This window comes from Microtus oregoni, unplaced genomic scaffold (assembly GCF_018167655.1).
Source record: "Microtus oregoni isolate MIOR12 unplaced genomic scaffold, Mior012 000006F_ref0000085, whole genome shotgun sequence".
In the NCBI taxonomy this organism is placed as follows: domain Eukaryota; kingdom Metazoa; phylum Chordata; class Mammalia; order Rodentia; family Cricetidae; genus Microtus; species Microtus oregoni.
The window spans coordinates 50,185,037-50,207,767 of NW_024543065.1; the positions used below are offsets into that span (position 1 = coordinate 50,185,037).

At 42.3% G+C, this 22,731-nt stretch overlaps 1 protein-coding gene across 1 annotated transcript; it reads right to left on the reverse strand.

The window, feature by feature from the left end:
* Positions 1 to 552: 552 nt before the first annotated feature.
* LOC121449376 (cytochrome P450 2A3-like) lies at positions 553 to 8,554 on the reverse strand. The gene is made up of 9 exons (XM_041653741.1): positions 8,342 to 8,554; positions 7,920 to 8,082; positions 7,110 to 7,259; positions 6,681 to 6,841; positions 4,401 to 4,577; positions 3,054 to 3,195; positions 2,437 to 2,624; positions 1,722 to 1,863; positions 553 to 945 (listed from the first exon to the last, which is right to left on the reverse strand). The coding sequence occupies exons 1-9, from the start codon at positions 8,519 to 8,521 to the stop codon at positions 764 to 766; spliced, it is 1,485 nt and encodes a 494-aa protein (XP_041509675.1). The 5' UTR covers positions 8,522 to 8,554; the 3' UTR covers positions 553 to 763.
* Positions 8,555 to 22,731: the final 14,177 nt, after the last annotated feature.

Here is a 22,731-nt window from a genome sequence, read left to right on the forward strand (position 1 = left end):
TTACACACACATTCATGAATCAGCACACAGTCATGTCAGTGTGCTGATCCTAAGTTTTCCTGGCCACCTCTGAAAATGTCTTTCTCCACCATGGATCTCATTAATAGGCCTGATTCCAGTTCTCCAGATGGATTCTGAATCAAACACGATAAGTTTAACCAGCAAGGCTTGGGTGATGATGCCTTGGTAATTAGTTTAAAAAAGCCGATCAGAGTGTGGGTGAGTTGATGGTGAAGCAAAGTTGGCGGCCCACACGAAGCTCTGGAATACATCTGGGCAGGATGATGTGGCAATAGACAGAGCTCTTGTTGCTTTATCTGATGTGTGGTGATAATTGAAAATCTTCCCAAGGCCAGTGCACAAAGATATTCATTCAAGTATTACTGAGCTCTTGGAATTGGTGAGACTTCAGTAAACTTAAACTAAGGAAACATAATAAGGTCAAGAATGTGCCGCAGTAGAAAATGGACATGGGTTCTCTTCCTTTCCCATGCATTTGTGAGTGTTGAGATCACAAAACCCTTTAGAATAATTTGACAAAGAATACTTACGTTTGTGATATCTACTATTATTATTGGTATTATTACTATTACTGCTTACAACACAGTATAAATTTCCCCTTTCTTCCGCTCCACCTTTGAAATGATAGTCTGTCTTCAGAAAGTCATATCCTCCCTCTCTCATGTCCCTCTGATCCCCTCTAAATCCCAACCTCCTACTGGCCAGATCTCCATCCTTCCCTTTACCCTTATCCAGCGCTAGCTCAACGGGACAAGAAACTCATGGTGTAGTTTGGTGGAATCGTGGCAAAGCCCACAAATCTAGGGGACACATCGATATCCTGGGGTGCCTGTGGGGATCTGAAGCAGAAATTCTGCAGGATGTTTGTGAAGAAGAGAAAAAGCTCCATTCTAGCCAGTCCTTCTCCGAAGCAGAACCGTTTACCTAAACAGAAGAGACAGGGAGGGTGAAGCCAGTTCTTGATGTCATCCTTATAGCAAATCTCTGGCTGTATTCTCTTTGGGAGAAAGGCCTGAGACCTTTAAATAAGAGTCAAATCTCTGAGCCTCAGTTTCCTTTGTACTTGTGGTGAGTTGAACCTCACCAGGCTGTAACAATGAGAAATGTGGATTCCCTTTTCTCCAGAGGTACTCTCCAGTATGGATGCCATGTAGCAACATCCTTCTTTCCTTCAGCCCTTCCTTTTTTCCTTGCTCCCTCCCTCTCTCTCTCCCTCCCTCCCTTCCTCCCTATCTTCCTTCTTTTCTTACTTTTTTCTTTCTTTCCTTCCTTCTTATTCTTTTTCTTTCTTTTTTTTTTTGACTTTTTACAAAGGGTTTCTCTGTGTAACAGCCCTGGCTGACCTACAACTCACTCTGTAGACCAGGCTGCCCTTGAATTCACTAAGATAAGATCCTGCAGTCTCTGCCTCAGGAGTGTTGGGATTAAAGGTGAGTGCCACCACATGCAGCTGCCACATCCTCCTAAGAACTGGTTGTGTGACTTGAGAGAGACCTCTAACTTAGTTTGAGATTTCATTCCTCTAATCTATCTCTACAGTTTGACTATTACTTCTCCAGGGTTCAGGGGTTGGGAATTATGGGAGTTGCAGCTGACTGGCTGAGGGTTTGATACAACAGAATCTTCCAAGATGGAGAGATACAGAGGAGTTATCTCTCTTGGTGTGAGCAGTGGCCTGGCACTAGACAGTGCCCTCTTACCTATGGAAAAGGGTACAAATGCATCACTCTTTTTAAACTGTCCCTTGTCATCCAGGAAGTGATTTGGGTTGAAGTCTTTGGGGTTAGAGAAGAACTTGGGGTCCTTCAGCACAGAGCCCAGCATAGGAAACACTTCAGTGCCCTGTTGAGGGGAAAGATTGGATATGGTAGATGTGAATGAATGACATGTTGGCCCATAGGGGTAAGACAGATGATATAAAGATAATATATGTGAGTTGAGGAGGTTTGGGGTGGCTTTGAGTAATGTGAGGTCATCATCCTAGAGAGAGGAGATGTGGGGCTCATGCTATAGGAGACAGAATGAATGGGTGACATGGGGTCTGTGGTCTGTGGTGGGAGGTTAAAGGAAGTGCACTTCATGTCTCTCAAGTGAAAAACTGAAGGGTATTGTATTTATGTACCCCTAAACAGGATCCTTGGGAGACATGTCACTCCTGTCTCTGACAGGAGTTCAGATGAATTGAGTTTATGTCTTGAGACTTGATTGAACACAGGGAGTTGAAACTCCTGGATCAGAAAGTCTGGTGGGAGACCCAAGATATAGGAGATTCTATGTAGGAGGCTGGAAGGATATGGTGACAGAGAGAGCCTGTAACTGAGAAAGTGAGAGAGGGCTGGGTGGTTTCTAATTGGGGAGGGGTCTGCTGGGCCATGAAGAAGGCTGGAGATTACTATAGGCTAGATAAGTCCGCACCTTGGGGATGATGAAGTCACGGAACTTGGTGTCCTTAGTGACCCTGCGAGCCAGGCCCATGGGGATCATGTCTCCAAATCTCTGAATCTCATGGATGACAGCCTCTGTGTAGGGCATCTTCAAGTGGTCCTCATATTTGGGCTGCCGGTTCTTGCCAATCACCCTGTCAATCTCCTCTTGGACTCTGGCTGAGAAGAAGAGGCGTGTGTTTAGGGGTCCAACAACCTTACCCTAAGAATGATAGTGCAAAAGTGTAGAACTGGACGAAGGCTATGAAGCAGTGTATGACATTGTCAATCATTTTTGGTACATGTGAGTCATAGGCATTGTTGGAGGAAGTTCATGTTAACTGGGTCATACCAGAATTATGTGAGAATTGTGAGGAAGGAGATTTAGGCAGGGTCTTGGGGACAGGGAAGTGGGACCTTTGAGGTTCAGTTGAACAACACACGAACTGATTTAACAACTAGAGGCCGGTACCCACTAACTCTCTCTCTCTCTCTCTGACTCTGCAGAGAAGGGAGCAGCTATCTAAGAGTCCAGTTTCTTGAGACAGGTTCGGGATGATCAGAGAAGCATGTTTAGAAACTGCAACATCACTCCCCTTGCAGCCTTACCCTGTACATCTGGGTGCTTCATGAGCAACAGAAAGCCATAGCGAAGGGTGGTGCTGACAGTCTCTGTACCAGCAAAGAAGAGGTTCACTGTCGCCATCACTAAGTTCTTCATGTAGAACTCTGTATTAGGGTTCTTCTTCTCCTGCAGGGAGGCACATATTCATGTCCAACCCACTCCTTATGCTCTGGTGCCCTTCTGTTTTACCCTCTTTCCCTGACCTAATTCACTTCTCTTTGACCAAGACCTAAGGTGAGAAGATGAATTCTGGCTATGTCAGCTTCTCTTCAGGTTCTACACCTTTGGAAGTGATCCAGTGCTCTAAGCTAGTGCTTTTCTGTCATTCAGGACTTAGTTGATTGTCTGATATATAATGACCAATTTAATTGTCAATTTTTATTTAATGTGCATTGGTGTTTTACCAAATGTCATGGGTTCCCTGAAACTGACCAATTTAATTGTCAATTTTTATTTAATGTGCATTGGTGTTTTACCAAATGTCATGGGTTCCCTGAAACAGCTGTGAGCTGCCATGTGGGTTCTGGGAATTGAACCCAGGTCTTCTGGAAGAGTAGCTAGTGCTCACAACCACTGAGCCACCTCCCCAGACCTCAAACAATGAGTTTTAGGCAACAGGACCCTATATCTTAATTATTTTTAATATTCCCTAAAGAAATTCCACCCCTCAGCCCTTGGGACTTCAGAGTACATGAAGTTTCATCTTGGCCAGACCCCACACACTGGTAATCCCAGCCTCCAGAAAGCGGACCTAGGAGAACTGCCACAGGTTTGAGGCTAGCTTGGCTGACAGCAAGTTTCAGCTTGCCATTAGCAAGAAGATGTCATTGTTGAATGACAAAATCTCCATATATGTTACAAACAGGTAGGAGGTCACAGTAAAGCATAGGTCACACAGTTGTAACGGGCTATGAGGACTGGCAAAGGCAAATGGTATGTTAGCTGAAAGCACCAGTCCGAGTCAGTGAAGTAGGATTCATGGCCTTCTTGTTCTGATATCAGACAGGTCCCCTGTATTCACAGGGCTGCAGCCTCCTCATTTGTAGAATGGGAGTCAAATACAACCTTACTCAAGAGTTGTGGGTACTCGTATGTGGATAAAACTTAGACTTTGAAACAGTGTGGGGAACATGGCATCCTTGTACACTGGATCCTCTCTCAGCCTGTACACCTTCCTGAGAACAAGGGGTAATATATGGAGCAGTAATATTGAGTGATTATTATAGTGAGGGGACTGATGAGTTGTTCTCTGTTAACTCCCCCGTCCCTGTGCCTGACTTCACCCTACTTGGCTTGAACCTCCCATCACACTTCCTGACTTCTGGGTTTACCTGCTGCATACGGATGAGAAAGGAGTCAATGAAGTCCCTTGGGGAATTGGGGTCCAGGGTACCCTGGTTCTGTTCCACCTTCTTGATTATGAAGTCCTCCAGCCCCTGCAGTTCCTTAAAGGCCTGTTGCTGTGGTCCTGGCAGGTGCTTCATCACTGAAGAGAACATCTCATAGATCTGGTAGTGGGAAGGGGATGAGAAACCAAGGCAGCATCTGTCTTAGAATGAGGAGTGTTCACATCACCTATCCAGGAGTTTAGGCATCTAGGTTGGGCTGTGTGTCAACAGAATTTTTATAGTTTAAGACTGAGGGTAGAACCTCCTTAGCAATCAGGGAAATGCAAATCAAAACAACTTTGAGATATCATCTTACACCTGTCAGAATGGCTAAAATAAAAAACTCCAATGATAGCCTTTGCTGGAGAGGCTGTGGAGGAAGGGAACCCTCATCCATTGCTGGTGGGAATGCAATCTTGTGCAACCACTTTGGAAATCAGTGTTTCGGTTTCTCAGGAAATTCGGGATCAACTTACCCCCGGACCCAGCAATACCACTCCTGGGAATATACCCAAGAGATGCCCTATCATATGACAAGAGCATTTGTTCAACTATGTTCATAGCAGTATTATTTGTAATAGCCAGAACCTGGAAACAACCTAGATGCCCTTCAATGGAAGAATGGATGAAGAAAGTGTGGAATATCTACACATTAGAGTACTATGCTGCGGTAAAAAACAATGACTTCTCAAATTTTGCATGCAAATGGATGGAAATAGAAAACACTATCCTGGGGGCTGGAGAGATGGCTCAAGTGGTTAAGAGCATTGCCTGCTCTTCCAAAGGTCCTGAGTTCAATTCCCAGCAACCACATGGTGGCTCATAACCATCTGTAATGAGGTCTGGTGCCCTCTTCTGGCCTGCAGATATACACACAGACAGAAAACACTATCCTGAGTGAGGTAACCCAGACCCAAAAAGATGAATATGGGATGTACTCACTCATAATTGGTTTCTAGCCATAAACAAGGGTCACGGAGTCTATAATTGGTGATCCCAAAGAAGATAAGTAAGAAGGTGAACCAAAGGAAAAGCAAATAGTTGTCCTCTTGGCTATGAACCTTCATCTGGTGATGGATGGAGACAGAGACAGAGACCCAAACTGGAGCACTGGACTGAGCTCCCAAGGTCCCAAGGAGGAGCAGAAGGAGGGAGAACATGAGCAAAGAAGTCGGGACCACGAGGGGAGCACCCACCCACTGAGATAGTGGAGCTGATCTATTGGGAGCTCACCAAGGCCAGCTGGACTGTGACTGAAAAAGCATGGGATAAAACTGGACTCTCTGAGCATGGCGAACAATGAGGGCTGATGAGAACCCAAGGACAATGGCACAGGGTTTTGAACCTACGTAATGTGCTGGCTTTGTGGGAGCCTAGCCAGTTTGGATGTTCACCTTCCTAGAAATGGACGGAGGGGGGAGGACCTAGGACTTACCACAGGGCAGGGAACCCTGACTGCTCTTTGGGCTGGAGCGGGAGGGGGAGAGGAGTGGGGGGCGGGGGAGAAGGGTGGGAGGAGGGGGAGGGAAATGGGAGGCTGGGAGGAGGAGGAAATATGTTTTTTTTTTCCTTTTCTCAATAAAAAAAAGTTAAAAAAAAGACTGAGGGTAGATTTTAGAAGATTGGGTAGGAGTTACCTATGTAGATGCTTAGGTGGTTGGGTAGTAGTTACCTATATTTAGGAGGTTGGTGACTTCAGCTGTGGACAACTGTTCATATACTAATGGGGTTTGGATTGGTGAGTTCTAGCAGGCTTTCCAACACTCAGTGATGTCTGGCTAGATAGTCACAATAGCTATGCAATCAACTAGGGAACTGAAGAAGGATAGTGTATTCAGAGGGCCTTCCTGTAGCAACCTTGGTTAGAGAGTACAATGAATTGTCTTGGTAATGTCTCCCAGCTGAAACAGTTCTCTCTCTCTCTCTCTCTCTCTCTCTCTCTCTCTCTCTCTCTCTCTGTGTGTGTGTGTGTGTGTGTGTGTGTGTGTGTGTGTGTGTAAGAGAGAGAGAGGGGGGGAGGGAGAGATGGAGGGACGGAGAGAGGGAGAGAGCCTGTATGTACTGCTGGCTCTGATTTCAGGCACAGCTGAGACTGTTTATTGACATCGGTTCAGGCACAACTGCCAGGCTCCTTTGAAGGTAACTATTGGAAGGAGGTTGGCAGTTTTGGAGTGGGCTGGCAGCTGTGGTCTGGGGGTAGTCGGCTAAGGTGAAACAGGTTACCTGCCCGGTGGAGCTAGATGTGAACTGGAAGATTCCCAGCATCATCCTCAGCAGTGACAGGAACTCTTTATTCTCATAGTCAAAGCGGTCCCCGAAAACGATGGAGCTAATGACATTGGACACTGTTCTGCTCAGGTAGAATGTAGGGTCAATGAGAGCACCTGCAGGTAAGGAGGAGGACAAGAGTGAGACATTGGAGCTTGAAAAAGGCTTTCACGATGGATAGCATCAGATACTTTGTATCAGATAAATCAAAATGAGCACTCACTGAGCGTGGATTCCTCCAACTCCACCAAAACCAGGACACCAGGCCCCACAGCAGGACCAGGACTCTCTTCCCTAGCCTAGTTCCCATCCTGGATGTTGGTGTTGTTTTTCTAGGGTGTCTTCCCCTTGGTTGGTCCTGAGAACTTACAGAGCTCTGCTTACCATTTGTCTTCCTGAATGCCTCCAGGAGAAAGCCTGCCTCCTCTTGGATGCGCTCCTCTATGCCACGCTTGCCCACACCGAAGTCCCTCAGTGTGGCAATGGAGAAGCGCCTCAGCTGCTTGGCGCGCTCCCCGTTGCTGAAGACCACACCTGGGAAGGAGAGTGATGGGCAGAGAGAGGTCAGCGAAAAGGGATGTGGCTGACGACTAACCACTCTTTTGCTGTTCCCCAAGAGCGAGTTAGAGGACATTAGATAGAGGGAGACAGAAGGAAGACCAATGCCAGAGACAGAGGGACAGGGAAAAGGCAAGAGAAGAGAAATTGAGGAGATCTAGGGGTGGATATAGTTGTGAAAGATATATAATTGAGATAGGGACTAAAGGGAAATAGGGGGAGAGGACAAAGAGAGTCTCAGAAGAGGCTAGATTGCTGAGGTGATATTGGGCTTGGGAACAGATTTCTGTGATACCCTGACAGTAGAAGAAGAAAGCAGCAGAAAGGAAAAGATGCAGTATCCCAGGCAATCACAGAAACTAAGAATGGGGTAGAGTGGGCAAAAACTCCAGAGCCCCTTAGAGGCACTGGATTCAGATAGAAAATCCCAAGATGCAAGAGGAGATATGGGTGGTGTGTTTGTGATGGGAGAGGGGGTTCAGGAGACACAGGCAGAGAAAGATGGGAAGGTTAGGAAGTAATGCGTCCAATAACCCATACAGCAGGAGGCAGCGATGCAGATGTCAGGAAGGAGGCAGGGAAACTGATGCCTTCCAATTGTTCCTGCCACTTTCCCCTGCATCTTGTTCCCCTCACCATAGCCTTTGAAGAGCCAGTCAAAGGTGGCCTGCTCGCCACGCCCACCGAACTCCTCAGCCTGATCCAGCAGAGCCTCCTTGACTGCTTCCTGTCCACATAGTACCACAATTCGGCGAGGCCCCAGGTGAATGGTGAACACAGGACCATAGCGTTCACTGATCTGATGGATGTGAATGATCAAAGTTAAAGGAAAGAGATCAGACTTTGATGACATGTCTGGGATTCATTTCTCTGGAGTTCTAACGGCTCTCAGATGGGTCGCCCCAAGATGTGGTCTCACATGCCTAGGAGTTGGTTGCTGGCTCTTCACAATTCCACTGGCCTACACACCCTAGGGTCAATACCCTACCACAAAGCCTCTATCAAATCGGAGCACTCCTCCGTGCCCCAATTCTACCCTTCACCCTTCCCAGTGGCACCTTCATGAGGGAGTTGTACATCTGCTCTGTGTTCAGCTGAAAGTAGTTCCCGATGAAGGGCAGTGGTGTGGGTCCTGGAGGCAGCTTCCCTGAAAATTTCCTCTCTTTCAAGACAGACATAAAGACCAGGACGATGAGGAAGGCCAGCACAGTCACAAGGAGCAGCCCCGAGGTCAGCATGGTGGCAATGAGGGTGACAGACAGATGGCGATGGCTGAATTGGTTTGCTTTTATACATCCTGAGGTGGAAGGTGTCCTTTGGCCTTGATTATGCAACTGTTTTATTTCACCTTCCAGACTACCACCCCCTATCATGCAACTAGCTTGAGACACAGCCAACAATCAAGGAGGAGGAGGCTCCATGAGGGATTAACAGGGAGTGGACTCAACTTGTGACATCTGAGGAGGAAGTACTCTAGGGCTATTTATTACAGAGGAAAGGGACAGTAGACAGAAGCCTAGAACTGAATCCTTCATGACATTTGTATTGGAGACCCTTCTGAGCTCTGGGTGTGGGTTCTCCTGGGAAGAATGATGTGATATTAGGGTCTCATTGGCTTGATACAGGGTGAATGGCGATGAATTTGGAAGTTTATTTTCTTCCTTGTTTGAGACAAGTTTTCACTATGTAATCCTCATGTGCCTGGATCTCAACATGTAGATCACAGTAATCTACCTGTCTCTGACTCCTGAGTGCTGGGGTTATAGGCCTACACTACTACCTCCAACTCTGGGAGCCTTTCAGTGAAGAGAGTCCTAGATTTAAGCAAGGAGAGACTTCAGGGCCATGTGTTGTGGATTTCAAGTCAAGAACGACTTTGTATGAGGAGTACCTGGGAGAAGCATATGGAAATCCCAACAGGCTCTTGGAGTTAGCACCTGTTCCCAGGTGGGATATACTTTGGTTTTGGCCCTAGGCTATCTCTTGATGTCCAGAACCATTAGGGCCATCTCTGAGTCTAGGATAAGAATGTAGGATCTGGAAAATTGAGGAAAATTAGAAATGGGTTCAATTAAGATGTAAGAAATAACCACACAGAAACTGTATTAAATCACTGCTTGGCCCATTAGCTCTAGTTTCGTACTGGTTAATTCTTACATCTTAATTGAACCCATTTCTATTAATCTGTGTATCGCCACATGACAATGGCTTATTGGGTAAAATTTCCAGTATCTATCTCTGGCAGATGCATAGCGTTTCTCTGACTCTGCCCTTCTTCCTCCCAGAATTCATTTACATTTTCCCTACCTAAGTTCTGCCCTATCAACAGGCCAAGGCAGTTTCTTTATTCATTAGCCAAGAAAAGCAACACACAGACAGAAAAACCCCTCAAACCATTTCCCCTTTTCTGTTTAAACAAAAAGGAAGGCTTTAAGTTTATCATAGTAAAATTACACATAACAAAACAGTTAAGCAATAATTACAGTTACAATATTTGTATCTACTCTATCTTTTATCATAACTAAGGAAAACTATAATAATAACTACCTATTCTTCAACTCTATCAAAGATTCCACAAGGTTATAACATTACCTAAGTAAACAGGAAGTACATTGTCAGCAACTTCCAAAACTCTAGAATTCACAGAGACATGCCTGACTGGCTAGCCACCAAACATTCTTCTGTACCATTGGGGCATCCATCTTCAGCCTACAGGCTTACAGTATTCAGCAGACTTTTCCATGAAGCAGGAAATTTCAAAGACAAATCTGCTTATATTGGAAGCTTATCAGTCAATGTCTACTGTGTTCTGCAGAATGCCTGGCAGACTCTTTCATGTAGCAGAAATCCTGAAGGATTGTCTCACATTTAGGCATGTTCAATGGTCATTTCTCTGTGGGTTTTGCATGTCCAGTTCAGCATTCCAGGCAATAGCAGTCTGTTGCCCAAATGATTAACCAACTATATAAGGAGTCTCTTCAGTGCCCATCATCCTCTTGAAGTAGCTTGGTGCTGCCAGGAGCAGATGTGTCTCACTCTCACGAAAAGTCTTAAGTTCTTAAACATTTTAAATGCCATATTCTATAGTCTTTGAAAGATTTGAAGAATGCTTATCCATCTGAAATATATTTCAATACATCTAGAAAATATAATTAACATGAATATAAGCTTAACCATTAAAGATGACTATTAACCTATATTTCTTAATTATACATTATATTTTTAAATGAGCTACACAAACATAATATGTTAATCAAGATCAGAAATACATATACATATAACAACATTGACTTTATATTTGTATCAACAAACAAAGATCCATACCAATGCAAATTATTCATATCTATATCATATCCCCCTTTAAATATAAACAAATATTTGTGGACAATAATTGGGAGTGTGAACATAGTGTTTTTTCTCCAAACTTCTTCCTGCTGTTTACTGGGCAAAGTAATTTTTAAGGGGTGTATTTTGAGGAGTGTTCAAGGCAACCTTTCAGGAGATCTTGTTCCATGAGTCCATATTGGTCGGGAAGCAGTCCGCAGGTTCTCCTCTTTTGTGGAAACAAGAGAACTTTTCCAAAGCAACATATACTTAGACCCAAATTTGAAAGTCATGATAACTTTATAATATACATGCTTGTTTAGCTTAGCAGTTCATACAATGAAGTGTCTCTCCTTCACAGTTGAAAAATTAAAAGAAAAGACAATTATATACATAATCCAGACACTGTGAATTGTCCATCTTTACATGGCTTATTCTTTGTTTGTTCCTTCTAATCTATGTCTTACTTTGTTTCTTTAAAGACTTTACCTTTATTTTTAAGGCATTAACTTCATTTTATGACTCTTTATACTCTTTTTCTTCTCTCTTCCAGACCTACATTTATCCAGCACTGTGACCCATCTGGATTTGTCTGTATTGCATAGCTATAGTTCTTTACGGTCTTGAAGAGCTTCTAAAATGGTAAGCAGGTTGGTTGCAGCTGCTCTGGATGCTGACTCTACCTCTTTCTAGTTTTAAAATGGTGGCCGTACCATTTCTGCTAGTTCTGGGGCCACCAGGTAGGAGCTATGCTCAGCACTTTAACTCTGAGAATGACCTTGAAGCACATAAAGCCTTTTTATCTGAGTAATAGCTTAATATGTCATTCAGAGTACTGTGCAGGCTGGAAATATTTCTGTATTTGGCAGCAGGAATCCACCATGCTTTCTTGCCTATGCACACCTAGTAGACCTGATTCTGCAGTCTGCCCAGGCAGGGAGCATCAAACAACAGCAAGGTCTCAGTTACTTTCCTTCTGACTCCAAGTAGGCACACAAACACCAGGGCTCACAAATGCCATTGAAATGTTTCATAGCCAGAGTTCACACTGGTGGCACACCCAGGAAGCTTCATTTTAAAACTGTGAAGTTTTTTTTTTCTGCAACTGCTGAATCAGAAAATTCTTTCTTAAAGGAGCTGTGGCACACCACCAGCAAACAATATGAAGCTACTTTAAACTCTGTATTTTTTGTGTCTAGAATTTCTATTAAAGCTTTCTCAGGTTTTACGTAGATACAGTCAACTACATTGGAGCACTAATTTGTAGGAGGAGGGCCCACTTGTTTGTCCCAGCTGCCTGGCTAGCTTAGCCCTGAAATAACCACACAGAAACTGTATCAATTAAATCACTGCTTGGCCCATTATCTCTAGTTTCTTATTGGTTAGTTCTTACACCTTTGCTGCCTACCTAAGTTTCACCCTATCAACAGGCCAAGGCAGTTTCTTTATTCATTAACCAAGAAAAGCAGCACATGACAGAAGAACCTCCCACACCAGAAGACCTTAGTCCTATTTCAAAGAAACTTTGCACAGTACTAGAGACAATATCTGAAGATCATAGTCATCAGAAGGCCTGTCTAGGCCTTGAGGAATGATGATAAAAACCACCAAAACAGTAGAGAAGTTCTAATTTACAAAAGCACCCCCCATTCCTATCCAGATCTTTAGGAAAGGTTCACTGACTCTTTGCTGTTGTAATTCACAAAAGATCCCTATTTTATATATGGATGTACTGAGAATAGAACAGAGGGTGGTATGGGGTCACATACATGAAAACCCTGCAAGCCAAAGCCATCAAAAATCTTCCTTAGCATACATTTTCATCTTTTACTTTCTAGACTTCTGTGCCTAGCAAGTGGAAGGAGAACATGGAACAGGTCATAATTGGGATGTGTGGTAAGCAGACTGATGTCTGCATTGCCTGGGGATGTTATTAGCAAGAAGAGAGAATTGGGGAGGGGTTTAGGTTATCCAGCATAGGTCACGGAAGAGGACCCTGGGATGCTAAGGGTGGCCACAGATAAGGGAATAGTTAACATTTCTCCCACACTGAAAATTTTTTAGAATAATTAGGGTAGTTACTATTTAATAAACCTGTACTCCAGTAAGATTATGTGTATCCAATTTGGGAATGTTAGTAATTAAGGATCTGTCATATCTTCAACCTCACTGAGATTGCCAAGATCATAAAGTAGTTGTAATTCAACTTGCTTTTTTCTTTATTGCCTGACCCAGCTCATTCTGGGAGTCAATCAGGAACAGGGTGGGTGCTGAGAATGGAATTTGCTTGGACAAAAGAAAAGACACTGACAGCTGCTATGTCAGTATCAAGCAGACCCAAGAGGGAGGAGGATGGAGTTGGCATTGAGATTGTCCCCAGAAAGTACTGAGGCTAGAAAAAAGTTAGCACTGAACTTGATACCAAGGAGATTTTATTTTTTTATTATTAAAAATTTCCACCTCCTCCCCTTGTCTCATTTCCTTCCCCTTCCTCCCCCTCCTCCCCCTACAGTCAATAAGGGTTGACTGAGAAGCCAAGGACAATAGCACTGGGTTTTGATCCTACAGCATGTACTGGCTTTGTGGGAACCTAGTCTCTTTGAATGCTCACCTTCCAAGGGGATTTTAGTAGAATCACCTCTTAGGCTAGGAGGGACCTTGAGAGTGGAGGTAAGCTATCACCAGAACCTCCTGAATTGAAGGCATAAGAGTGGCATCATACAGTCTTTGGATTTTGTTCCAGCAGATTCTGACATAAACACAAGGTAGTTGCTGAGTTTGACACCATCTAGACTATGGGAGGGACCTCTGGTGGACATTGGCATGCTTTGATGGATAGACCATTCATGTGGTACCCTAGCTTTAGACAGGTGGGGGTAGGTGAGGCTGGAACTCCCATAACTGGCATGTTGCTCATCTCATTCTAGGCTATTGGACTCTGAGACCTGCTGGGGAGAAATGAAGGGCAGAGAAGAAGGCAACAATAGGCATCCTCCTGAATATTAACCTTCATCAGGCAATAAAAGGAGACAGAGACAGAAACCCACATTGGAGCACCGGACTAAAATCTCAAGGTCCAAATCAGGAGCAGAAGGAGAGAGAGCACGAGCAAGGAACTCAGGACCGCGAGGGGTGCACCCACACACTGAGACAATGGGGATGTTCTATCGGGAACCCACTAAGGCTAGCTGGCCTGGGTCTGAAAAAGCATGGGATAAAACCGGACTTGCTGAACATAGCGGACAATGAGGACTGCTGAGAACTCAAGAACAATGGCAATGGGTTTTTGATCCTACTGCACGTACTGGCTTCCTGGGAGCCTAGGCAGTTTGGATGCTCACCTTACTAGACCTGGATGTAGGTGGGTGGTCCTTGGACTTCCCACAGGTCAGGGAACACTGATTGCTCTTCGAGCTGATGAGGGAGGGCGACTTGATCGGGGGAGGGGAGGGAAATGGGAGGCGGTGGTGGGGAAGAGGCAGAAATCTTAAATAAATAAATAAATAAATAAATTTTTTTTAAAAGAAAAACGCTTAAAAAGAAATACCACACTAGCTCAGAATTGAGTATAATAAAAGATTGTTTATTTAGGGGTAGACTCACAGATCATAATCCTCTGCTGGATCAGGGAATAGGAACCAAATTCTGATGCCAGAAAAGAGACCAGATGCTTGCTTTACATAGAAATATATAGTATAAGAGGCCATGCACAAGTAATAGGGTAACTTAAAGGTTATTGGCAGTAGGAATTCCTACAACACCTCCCCTTTTTGTTTAAATAAGAAAGTTCTAAGCCTAATACAAAGTTAAACAATAAGAACAAATATCAGGTATAAAAATTAGAATTACAACCATCATAAAAAATATCAAGCAAGAAGCATGTTAATTATTTCAATAATTATTCTATCCTAATGAGTTTAATCTTGCAAATAAATAACTTGGTTCAGTCATGAGTGAAAAGTAATTACAACTATCTAGTCTTCAACCTCATTGAAGACCCGAGAAGGGAAATAATATTACTGGAGTAAGCAGGAAGTAAACCAAGCAACTTCCAAAATGTTCAACAAATGACAGAGACAACTTGCTACCTGGGCAATCACCCAAAGTCTCATTTGCAATGTTGGAGCAACCAACTTTGGCTAAGGCCTAGAATAACTGACAGACCATTTTCAGAGGCAGGAAATTTTTCAAAACTGCCTAACTTTGTCTTGCCAAGATTTGACAGCGTTTTTTTTTTGTTGTTGTTGTTGTTGTTTTTTGTTTGTTTGTTTTTGTATCCTGCTTGTCCTGTCCGAACATTGTATATTTTGTCAGTGGTCGATGCATGGGCAGTTCCTTGCCCAAAGGCCAGTTTTGCCAGGAAGAAAACAAGCTCCAAATGGACTGTCTTTGGTACTCAACATTCTCTCGGGAATAAATTTGTGCTGCCAGGAGCAATCGTGTCTCACTTCAACAGAACCACAAGTTATTTTAATGTCACATTCTACAGCTTCTTGAAATGATTAAAGATTACCCATCTATGCAGAATACAATCTCTAAGTATCTAAATTACCTGATTAGTCTACCTATAAGTATGGCAAACATGGATGACTATTGACTTAAAATTCTTAATACTTTTATAACTTAAAGACTAAAACTTCAAATTAAAATAGTAAACAAATTTTAAACAACAGTGCAACAAATGAAGACAATGATCTCAAAATTTATAAGTATCTTGATCAGGGGTAGAAATATATATTTCAATATTATAAATATATTCTAAAATTGTATCAGTATAGAAAATATCTTAAGCAGAGGTAGAAGTCTGCAGGCATATAATATGACAAAATAACTTTGCCTAGGTATACAAATATTGTAGATGAAAATAGGAACATATTCAATATAATTTAAATTTTAACAACATACAAGAATTTATAGCAGGGCCGGATCACCGGTGGCGGAAGGCGGCCGGAGGACGCCCAGCACAGCCGGCGGGGACCAACTGGGACAGGCTGGAACCAGCTGGGTCCAGAGCGGCAGCAGAGGACATAGGCTGCTGGCGGCGGGAACCGTCCCAGCAGCAGAAGCAGGCAGCAGGGACCGAGCGCAACACCGAGAACAGATTGCCCCACTACAATTAAACAAAAGAGGTAGGCCTTCGGTTGGGGAGGTCCCTGGCAAAGGAGGAGCCGGGTCCTATTCCTGAAGACCCTTCTGAGGGGTGAGAGGAATCTTGGCCCCCCGGCAGGAACCAGGAAACAGAGCAAGGGCATTTTGTAAGAGGAGCCCCTGGCCAGCAGGGAAACCTGAACCAGTTTTAACAGACCCCTTAGATAGCATTGATAGGAGGAGATGGGCAGGCGCCAAGGAAAGAATTCACCCAATAATCTGAAAAACAACATGAAAACACCAGAAACCAATGATCTTACAACAGAAGGTCTCCAACACCCTAACACAGAAGAAGTGGAAAAAATTGACTTTATGAAAGCAGCAGAATCCCTTAAACAACATGTGAAAAATGCCCTTATAGAAATGGATGAGAAGTATAAGCAAAAATTTGAAGAAATGAGTAAATACGTACATAATACCCTGGGAAACCAAGAAAGAACGATCAAACAGGTAATGGAAACAGTTCAAGAATTGAAAACTGAAATGGAAGCAAGGAAGAAAACACAAACTGAGGACCACCTGGATATGGAAAATCTAGGTCAACGAGCAGAGCCTACAGAAACAAGCATAATCAATACAATAAAAGAAGAAAGAATAGAAGAAGAAAGAATCTAAGATTCTGAGGACACCATAGAGAAAATAAATGCTCTGATCAAAGAAAACTGCAAAGCCAACAAATTCTCATCACAAAACATTCAGGAAATATGGGACACAATAAAAAGACCAAATCTAAGAATAATAGGAATAGAAGAAGGAGAAGAGTCACAGCTCAAAGGTCCAGAAAATATTTTGAACAAAATTATGGAAGAAAACATTCCCAACATAAAGAAAGATATTCCTTTGAATATTCAAGAAGCATACAGAACACCAAACAGACTGGATCAAAGGAAAACATCCCCTTGCCATATAATAATCAAAACACAAAATATACAGGTTAAAGAAAGCATACTAAGAGCTGCAAAGGAAAAAGGCCAAGTAACTTATAAAGGTAAACCGATCAGACTTACACCTGATTTCTCTATGGAAACAATGAAAGCCAGAAGGTCCTGGATAGAAGTACTGCAGAAGCTAAGAGACCATGGATGCAAGACCAGACTACTATAGCCAGCCAAGGTTTCATTCACTATAAATGGAGAAATCAAGACATTCCAGGATAAGAACAAATTTAAACAATACGTAGCCACGAACCCAGCCCTACAGAAAGTAATAGAAGGAAAACCACAACCCAAGGAATCCAACATTGCCAACACTGCCTACAATAACTCGGGCATCTAGCGACCCTTCACTAGCACAACTCAAAGAAGGGAGACACACAAATTCTACTTCCAAAAACAGTAAGAATATCCGGCATAAACAACCACTGGTCATTAATATCACTTAATGTTAATGGGCTCAACTCACCTATAAAAAGGCACAGGCTAAGAGATTGGACATGAAAACAAGATCCAACATTCTGCTGTTTGCAAGAAACACATCTCAACCACAAAGACAGGCATCTACTCAGAGTAAAGGGTTGGGAAAAGGTCTTTCAAGCAAATGGTCCTAAGAAAAAAGCAGGTGTGGCCATATTAATTTCTAACAAAACTGACTTCAAACTAAAATCAATCAGAAGAGATTGAGAGGGACACTTTATACTCATAACAGGAACAATTTGTCAGGATGACGTCTCAATCCTGAATATTTACGCCCCTAATATAATAGCACCCACAAGTGTAAAAGAAATATTACTAAAACTCAAGACAGACATCAAACCACACACACTAATAGTAGGAGACTCCAATACACCTCTCTCAGCAATGGACAGGTCAATCAGACAGAAACCTAATAGAGAAGTAAGAGAACTACTGGAGGTAATGAAGCAAATGGACTTAATAGACATCTATAGAACATTCCACCCAAATAGGAAAGAATATACCTTCTTCTCTGCAGCCCATGGAACCTTCTCGAAAATTGACCACATACTCGGAAACAAAGGAAACCTCCACAGATACAAAAAAAATCAGTGTCCACCTGTGTCCTATCAGATCACCACGGATTAAAGTTAGAATTCAACAACAATCCTACCTCCAGAAAGCCGACAAACTCATGGAAACTGAACAGTCAACTACTGAACCACACCTGGGTCAAGGAAGATATCAAAAAAGAAATTAAAGTCTTCTTTGAATTTAATGAAAATAAAGGGACAACATACTCAAACCTATGGGACACAATGAAAGCAGTGCTAAGAGGAAAGTTCATAGCACTAAGTGCCCACATAAAGAAAACAGAGAAAGCATACATCGGAGATTTAACAGCACACCTGAAAGCTTTAGAAAAAAAAAGAAGCAGACACGCCCAGGAGGAGTAGAAGACTGGAAATAATCAAACTGAGGGCTGAAATCAACAAAATAGAAACACAGAAAACAGTCCAAAGAATCAATGAAACAAAAAGTTGGTTCTTGGAGAAAATCAACAAGATCGACAAACCCCTATCCAAACTAATTAAACGACAGAGAGAGAACACGCAAAAAAATAAGATCAGAAATGAAAAGGGGGACATAACCACAGACACAGAGGAAATTCAGAGACTCATTAGATCTTACTACAAAAGCCTGTATGCCACAAAACTAGAAAATGCAAAAGAAATGGACATTTTTTTAGATAAGTACCACATACCAAAGCTAAACCAGGACCAGGTGAACAATCTAAATAGACCTGTTAGTCGCGAAGAATTAGAAGCTGTTCTCAAATACCTCCCAAGCAAAAAAAGGCCAGGACCAGATGGTTTCAATGCAGAATTCTACCAGAACTCCCAAGAAGATCTAATACATTTACTCCTTAATGTATTTCACAATATAGAAACAGAGTCATTGCCAAATTCCTTTTATGAAGCTACAGTTACTCTGATACCAAAACCACACAAAGACCCAACCAAGAAAGAAAATTACAGGCCTATCTCACTCAGGAATATCGACGCAAAAATTCTCAATAAAATACTGGCAAACCGAATCCAAGAACATATCAGAAAAATTATCCATTATGATCAAGTAGGCTTCATCCCAGAGATGCAGGGCTGGTTCAACATACGCAAATCTATCAATGTAATCCAGCAAATAAATAAACTGAAAGAAAAAAACCATATGATCATTTCATTAGATGCTGAAAAAGCATTTGACAAAATTCAACACCCCTTTATGATAAAAGTCTTGGAGAGATTAGGGATACAAGGGTCATACCTAAATATAATAAAAGCTATTTACAGCAAGCTGTTGGCTAACATTAAATTAAATGGAGAAAAACTCAAAGCCATCCCACTAAAATCAGGAACACGACAAGGATGTCCACTCTCTCCATACCTCTTCAATATAGTGCTTGAAATTCTAGCAATAGCAATAAGACAACATAAAGGGATCAAGGGGATTCGTATCAGAAAAGAAGAAGTTAAGCTCTCATTATTTGCAGATGATATGATAGTATACATAAGCGACCCCAAAAACTCTACCAAAGAACTCCTACAGCTGATAAACACCTTTAGTAATGTGGCAGGACACAAGATCAACTCCAAAAAATCAGTGGCCTTCCTATACACTAAGGATAAGGAAACAGAGAGGGAAATTAGAGAAGCATCACCTTTCACGATAGCCACAAATAGCATAAAATATCTTGGGGTAACTCTGACCAAGGATGTGAAAGATCTATTTGACAAGAACTTTAAGTCTTTGAAGAAAGAAAATGAAGAGGACACCATAAAATGGAAAGATCTTCCTTGCTCCTGGATTGGGAGGATCAACATATAAAAATGGCAATTCTACCAAAAGCAGTCTTAGATTCAATGCAATCCCCATCAAAATCCCATCAAAATTCTTCACAGATCTGGAGAAGACAATAATCAACTTTATATGGAAAAACAAAAAACCCAGGATAGCCAAAACAATCTTATACAACAAAGGATCTTCTGGAGGCATTACCATCCCTGACTTCAAACTCTACTACAGAGCTACAGTATTGAAAACAGGTTGGTATTGGCATAAAAACAGAGAAGTCGACCAATGGAATCGAATAGAAGACCCTGACATTAACCCACAAACCTATGAACACCTGATCTTCGATAAAGGAGCTAAAAGTATACAATGGAAAAAAGAGAGCATCTTCAACAAATTGTGCTGGCAAAACTGGATGTCAACTTGTAGAAGAATGAAAATAGATCCATATCTATCACCATACACAAAACTCAAGTCCAAATGGATTAAAGACCTCAATATCAGTCCAAACACACTGAACCTGATAGAAGAGAAAGTGGGAAGTACTCTACAACACATGGGCACAGAAGACCACTTCTTACGTATAACCCCAGCAGCACAGACATTAAGGACCTCATTGAATAAATGGGACCTCCTGAGACTGAGAAGCTTCTGTATAGCAAAGGACACTGTCGCTAAGACACAAAGGCAACCCCCTGACTGGGAGAAGACCTTCACCAACCCCGCAACAGACAAAGGTCTGATCTCCAAAATATATAAAGATCTCAGGAAACTAGACCGTAAAAGGCTAACCAACCCTATTATAAAATATGGCATTGAGCTGAACAGAGAATTCTCAACAAAAGAACTTCAAATGGCCAAAAGACACTTAAGGTCATGCTCAACTTCCTTAGCTATCAGGGAAATGCATATCAAGACAACTTTAAGATACCATCTTACACCTGTCAGAATGGCTAAAATAAAAAACACCAATTATAGCCTTTGTTGGAGAGGTTGTGGAGAAAGGGGTACACTCATCCATTGCTGGTGGGAATGCAAACTTGTGCAACCACTTTGGAAAGCAGTGTGGCGGTTTCTCAGGAAATTCGGGATCAACTTACCCCTTGACCCAGAAATACCACTCTTGGGAATATACCCAAGAGAGGCCTTATCATACAACAAAAGTATATGCTCTACGATGTTCATAGCAGCATTGTTTGTGATAGCCAGAACCTGGAAACAACCTTGATGCCCTTCAATGGAAGAATGGATGAAGAAAGTATGGAATATATACATATTAGAGTACTACTCAGCAATAAAAAACAAGGACTTCTTGAATTTTGCATGCAAATGGATGGAAATAGAAAACACTATCCTGAGTGAGGTAAACCAGACCCAAAAAGAGGAACATGGGATGTACTCACTCATATTTGGTTTCTAGCCAAAAACAAAGGACATTGAGCCTATAATTAGTGATCCTAGAGAAGCTGAATAAGGAGAACCCAAAGAAAAACATATAGGCATCCTCCTGAATATTAACCTTCATCAGCGATGAAAGGAGACAGAGACAGAGACCCACATTGGAGCACAGGACTGAAATCTCAAGGTCCAAATCAGGAGCAGAAGGAGAGAGAGCATGAGCAAGGAACTTAGGACCGCGAGAGGTGCACCCACACACTGAGACAATGGGGATGTTCTACTGGGAACTCACCAAGACCAGCTGGCCTGGGTCTGGAAAAGCCTGGGATAAAACCGGACTCTCTGAACATAGCGGACAATGAGGACTACTGAGAACTCAAGAACAATGGCAATGGGTTTCTGATCCTACTGCACGCACTGGCTTGTGGGAGCCTAGGCAGTTTGGATGCTCAACTTACTAGACCTGGATGGAGGTGGGGGTTCCTTGGTCTTCCCACAGGACAGAGAACCCTGAATGCTTTTCGGCGTGGGGGGGGACTTAACTGGGGGAGGGGGAGGGAAATGGGAGGCGGTGGCGGGGAAGAGACAGAAATCTTTAATAAATAAATAAATTTAAAAAAAAGAATTTATAGCAATGTAAATTGCCTATAAATAATATCTCACAAGTATTCACTCCATCACTTACTATTATTATTAGTGTGAGTAAGCTCACATTAATCTATTATCCCATTCAATTTTCTCTCTTGTTTTTCAAAGAGATGCCTGATCCTACATAATTTTCCTCTCAACCCCCAACCCTATAACAATAAATGGTGTCCCTAACCCTGAGGACAACCTTTGTTGGGAGAGGGGATATCATCTTCTGGAATTACTTCCAGCTGTCATGGAGGCAATGTTCTTTCTATGGGTTCCTTTGAAATTAAAATCATGGTTAAATTTTAATATGACAGTCTGGTATAATTACAAATAGTCTCCAAATATTTGGTAGGGTTTTTCTAAGGTTCCTATTTGGAGTTCTGTACAGAAATTGTAAAAACCATGCACCATTTCAGCTAACTACGTTGGAACCATCTTGAGCAGCTGATACCCCAAATAGGTCTTATAGTAGCACTATCAGTATCATGAAGTCATATCAACCAGGTGAAGTTGTTGTGGGACCCCTTCTTCTTCCTGGAAACTTCAAATATTACTACAGGAAAATTTATTGTTCATTGTGGAAAACTTAAACATTATTTGTATAGACATATACAGACATATATATTCAATGAAAGTTATGATAGAGGGAACATAGGTATGAAAAATGTAAATTTTTTTCTTAATTCTTTCTTCTTTCTGTCTCATAACAGACAACTCTTTTTTTTCCACAAATATTTATTTATTTATTAAGGATTTCTGCCTCCTCCCCGCAACCGCTTCCCATTTCCCTCCCCCTCCCCCGATCAAGTCCCCCTCCCTCATCTGCTCGAAGAGCAATCAGTGTTCCCTGACCTGTGGGAAGCCCAAGGACCACCCACCTCTATCCAGGTCTCGTAAGGTGAGCATCCAAACTGCCTAGGCTCCCCCAAAGCCAGTACGTACAGTAGGATCAAAAACCCACTGCGATTGTTCTTGAGTTCTCAGTATTCCTCATTGTCCGCTATAGACAACTCTTGACATGAGACAAATACTCTGAATATTTTTAACAGCATGCTTAGATTTAGAGAAGGACAGAGCCATTGTCCAACTCTGAATCCAATTCTATATATCCACATATATATATATATATATATATATATATATATATATATATTTTAATGTGTTTTGATCATCTTTCCTTATGGGTCATATTCATTTTTCTT

Coding starts and splice junctions, on each gene's coding strand:
- LOC121449376 (XM_041653741.1), bottom strand. CDS start 8,521: ATGCTGACCTCGGGGCTGCTCCTTGTGACTGTGCTGGCCTTCCTCATC. Junction 8,083..8,341: donor TGTACAACTCCCTCATGAAG/GTGCCACTGGGA, acceptor CACATCCATCAG/ATCAGTGAACGCTATGGTCC. Junction 6,842..7,109: donor GGCATTCAGGAAGACAAATG/GTAAGCAGAGCT, acceptor CCTTACCTGCAG/GTGCTCTCATTGACCCTACA.